The sequence below is a fragment of the Haemaphysalis longicornis genome, unplaced genomic scaffold (assembly GCF_048455015.1).
Source record: "Haemaphysalis longicornis isolate Haplotype H1 unplaced genomic scaffold, Haemaphysalis longicornis Haplotype H1 scaffold_8, whole genome shotgun sequence".
Classification (NCBI taxonomy): Eukaryota; Metazoa; Arthropoda; class Arachnida; order Ixodida; family Ixodidae; genus Haemaphysalis; species Haemaphysalis longicornis.
The window spans coordinates 127,703,824-127,708,631 of NW_027526445.1; the positions used below are offsets into that span (position 1 = coordinate 127,703,824).

Below are 4,808 nucleotides of genomic sequence, written 5' to 3' on the forward strand. Positions count from 1 at the left end.
TTATAAGGTTGTGAAAGCAATTTAGGCATTCCGCTCTTAGAGTTGCTAGAAAAGAAGCCCTGCGAAGCTGCATTCAGGGGCCTTATCTTCTTGCGTTCTGTACAGAAAAAGACTGTACATCAGGAATACTGTTTTCTATTAATTCGGTGCCAGAGTAAGTGTCATGGCTCGTTTTTGCTCTTTTTGGTTGGTGTCCTGGCTTAACCCATCTACGGCAACCCTAATTGGGGCATACGGCGGAGTTAACAACGTCTTGCCTTTACATTTCAGTAAGAGCCAAGCCGGGTGAGTTCTCGGTATATTTAATAAATGTCTGGTTTATCCCCTTCGGATGCATTGTCATCGAAAATCGCATTATTAAGCAAACAATTTCCCCCACCGTTCAGAAATAGCATCCTGGTGTGTGAATACAGGACTACAGTTGACTACATCCGTCCAGCCCCCAGCACCAGGCATAATGGCACGTTCTCAAATCAAGTGGCTAAGAAATGAAGGATTTGCGGAAGGCTTACGACCTGAAAAAAAAACAAGTGTCAGATACAGCGAAAGCTCGTTAATTCGGACCTCGTTAATTCGAACTTTTGGATAATTCAAATTGACTCTTGAGGTCTGGGCACACTGCATAGGTGTCTATGGGTAAACCAAGGGCCCTATTCTCGACTGCGCAAATTGCCCGCAATTCTGGCAATTTGCCGGAAGTCTTTTCTGATTGGCTTTCAATTTTGGTCACGTACTTCCGGTTGACAAAGCGGTTGTGTGTGCTGTCGTCATTTTGACGTTTCGTGTCGTTTACGGACACCAGTTCTAAAGTTTGCCTTACTTCTCGTTACTAAATGCGCATAATTCCTGGCCGGCAATGAAAAACCAGACTAAATACAGCGGACATGACAACGTAAGCCTGTCTTTGTTATTCAACAACAATACTGCTTGTACCCCCTCTGTGATTGGCTGAGAAGGCGTGACATAATTTAAACAGTTGGTGGGAACGATTACGTCATGCATTGGCAACTTCAGACTGCGTAAAAGTGACGTATTGCTACGTAACAGTTTGGCTGTTTTTGTCGCAAAATACAAGCAAAATAGGGCAAAAAATTGCCCCGGCTTACGGCGCCGTGAAATGTGCGGCAATTTGCAGCAGGCGCAGTTTCGCATGCGCGCTGTTTAAAGCATGTTTTCTACCGAAACAAATTATAGTTTCAACTGCTTCCAAGTCAGCGATCATGGAGCATACAAATAACGTGCAGTATTTTGCTTTTATCTTTGGCAATAAAATACAAATTATTTGTTTGGCGTAACCGCAACATAAGAGGGCAGTACAAGCCTCTCCATGACAAAGAGAACCCAATGCATGGCATTTGTCCATACTCATCCTAGTAAGCTGTTGGGTCACATGATCGAACTCAAGAGAAAAATAACAAAGAAAAGTGACTCTTTGGTTCATTACAGCGCTGATTGAAGTCGAGCTTGACGAATGAGTGAATCGGCGACATCGGTGCGCTCCGCGGTTATCAGGCGTAGCGCTTCGCTGCTCTTATGTGTCATAGAAGGGATGGTCGCGGCCGTCTTTTTCTGTGATCACGCCATAAACTTGTAACATAGCAGCAGACGATAGCGTGGCGGCGGTGGCGTCAGGGAAGGTGATAACGCAACAAAGCTTGCATTGACGCAAAGAGCCCAGCTATGTTACTAAAAGCGATTGAAAGAAATATATACGGTAAAAAAATTGTGTGATGTTCTTTAGCTCGACATCCTCCTTTCGCTCGCTTTTGGATCAACGTTACTCGATCGCCGTGTGGTGTTGACGCCAAATTTGACCTCCAGAAATGTGTTTTTCTTGCCAGCGTCAGCTACCGTCTTAATTTTTATTGTACATGCGAAATGTTTTTATATCTTTCTTGGACAATATTTGATACCTTGATAGCGATCTTTATGAGTGACTCGTCAAATTACACTGTATGTCGTTATAGCTATAGGGAGTCAGTATATTATCTCTATGGCTATAGGTGCAGCACGTCACTGACTGCTTACGTCGTACTTACGCAAAAAAAAACATGGGCATTGCCGGCAATTTGTGCAGTCGAGAATAGGGCCCCAACTCTTTAATTCGCACGCGCATCAGCTCCTCCATCGATAATTCGAACAACACGCCGCCGCGCGATGATATTTTATACTGCAGCTGCAAAGCTTTCTTGGCGCAACGATAGGTGGTGCGAAGCTTCAAGGGCAGCGCAGCAGCCGGATGCGCGTGCCGCCGGTGAAAACAACAGTTCTTTTGCGCTTCCTCCATGCTTTTGCGTCTCGACCGGTTCGCGCTTCGTTGCTCTTTGTTGCTCCGTTGGACTTCGCAATGTGTTTTCGCAGCAAAGGCTACGGCGCCAAAACGCACAAGGAAAAGGTGGAGATCCTTCGTGAAGTGGATGCCATGAAGATCAGCAAATTAGAAATTTCCAAGAAGCATTCCATCCCAAAGAAGACGCTCTCAACTTGCATAAAAACATGGGAGCTATTGAGGATGCCTATGCGACTGAAGCTTTCGCCAGCAGTCGCAAGAGACTACGGCTTGCGAAGCACCCGGAATTGGAGGAAGCAGTGGTAACTTGGATTAGAGAGATGAGAAGCCAGGACACTCCACTGAGTGCCCGATGGCCATGGCGAAGGCAGCGGACTACGCGCTTCGCCTTAACATCGACGATTTCGGCGCCTCTGTAGGCTGGCTTCATCGCTTCCGAGATAGGCACGACGTCGTGTTTCGCATTTTGTTTGGCGAAAGTAAGGACCTTAACAGTGAGACGTGCGCGACGTGGCAAAACGGTGCTTTGCAGGAGTACCTGAACGCCTATTCGCCTTGTGATACTATATTCAATTCGGACGAAACCGCTCTTTTCTACAAGCTGCTACCAAGCAGGACACTGACGTACAAATGAGACAGTTGTGCAGGCGGGAAGTGGAGCAAGGAGCGCGTAACCGTCCTGGTCGCAGCAAACATGACCGGGACGGAGAAGCTGCCCCTCCTTGTCATAGGAAAGGCTCTTAAGCCTCACTGCTTACAAAATATTCGCACACTGCCTGCGTAATACACAGCCAATCGCAAGGCTTGGATGACGCGGGAAATATTCAAGCAGTGGTTAATCAAGCTCGACCACAAGTTTGAATTAAGCAGCAGAAAAGTGCTTTTGATCGTGGACCACTGTTCCGCGCACACGGCCGATGTAGACCTGAAGGCTATTACGCTTGTGTTTCTACCGCCGAACACAACGGCAGCCCTGCAACCAGTGGACCAGGGCGTCATTAAGAACATAATCGTTCTACAGGCGCCAGATGTTGGAGCGCTTGGTTTTGTGCGCTGGTATGGACACTGTGACGCTCCTCACGGCCTTACATATGCTGGTGCGTGCCTGGGATCAGGTCACGGCAGCAACAACTGCTAACTGTTTCCGTCACTATGGCTTCGCTGTGGCCGATGAGGGCACAGAGGCAGCTTGTCAGCCCTGCCAGCACGAGGTCATCCCCGCAGGATTGCGTGATGCGCTGGAAGAAATCAGCTTCGATGACTACGTCGACGCGGACAGCAGTGCGGTTGTGTGCGCCGCTCTGAGCGACGAAGATATCATCGCGCAGGAATCTGGGGAGGAACCTGTCGATGAAGATGACAGGGACGAAGAGGAAGAGGCGCCGGTGCGGCCCTCAGCTTCGCAAGTGATGGAGGCGATCGGTGTCGCGCGCCTATTTTTCAGCTTCGAGGAGGGCGAAGATGATGCTCTGCGTCATGTTCGCGCTTTGGAAAACAAAGTGACGGCCATCGATTTGAAGGAAAAAAAGCAGAACGTTATCACTGATTATTTTCATCAATAAATATTGTGTGCTGCGACTGCTTTCAAGCAACGCGATCCGAATTCTGGCTGTTTTTGAGTGACTTTTGTTAGTTCGAATCGGTTTAATACGACGTCGTTAAGCGTCCCCGTGAATTCGAATTAACGAGCTTTTCCTGTATTAGGATGTTAGCGCATGAGCACACACATTCAGACCACAACAGCACATTGTAACTTAGAAATGCCTGGCGATGCTAAGAGGTTAGTGTGGCATATGGGTATGAGGGGTGGCGTTACTGATGCGAAACCAGTAGCTAACTGGATATTCATGAGTCAGGTCCAAGAAAAGGCCAACAAATTGGCCGACGGATCGCACACTAAATAACGAAAGGATCGAAGAATTAAGTGACACAGCTTCTTTTCGCCAAAACGGCTTTTCACAACCCTGTCCGACGAAGAAAATGTGCGTTTCTCAAAACAATTGTACGCATTTGGTAGCCGCGCATCTTGTCAATCGCAGTCACAGAAACGCGCGTTCAAGTACACTGCTCAGTAATTACAAGCTTTTTTTAAATTAGTATGACAGCTGACCCCTCATGACCATTAAGGCTTTTGGCGCAATATAGGCGCTCGGTTCCTGGAGCTCCTTTATTAGGTAGCTTTGGTCGCTGCCTACGCTGCCGGGTTGCTGTTGGTGGCCACTTTGATTTGCAATAGCTCACTCCCACCATGACCGGCGGAGGAAGTTTCACGATTCCTTCGCGACTCCTTTAGGCTTTCTTTAGACATTTTGAAGCATTCAAGAGCCTCGCATACGCGCATTTCAGAACACTGCTCAGTATTTGCAAGCTTTCTTTGTACTGGTTTGACACCTTCCCCCTGATGACCACTTAGACTTTCGGTGAATTACCAGATTCTGAAAGAAATGTCTGCTCCTGGAGTATCTCGAAAAGAAGCCCGCGAAGCTGTATGCAGGGGTCCTATCCACTTGCACCCTGT

At 47.7% G+C, this 4,808-nt stretch overlaps 1 protein-coding gene across 1 annotated transcript; it reads left to right on the forward strand.

The window, feature by feature from the left end:
- Window positions 1-2,393: 2,393 nt before the first annotated feature.
- Window positions 2,394-3,852, forward strand: LOC144149742 (uncharacterized). The gene has a single exon (XM_077681399.1). It carries the CDS (start codon window positions 3,319-3,321, stop codon window positions 3,850-3,852), a length of 534 nt encoding a protein of 177 aa, XP_077537525.1. The 5' UTR covers window positions 2,394-3,318.
- Window positions 3,853-4,808: the final 956 nt, after the last annotated feature.

Coding starts and splice junctions, on each gene's coding strand:
- LOC144149742 (XM_077681399.1), top strand. CDS start 3,319: ATGTTGGAGCGCTTGGTTTTGTGCGCTGGTATGGACACTGTGACGCTC.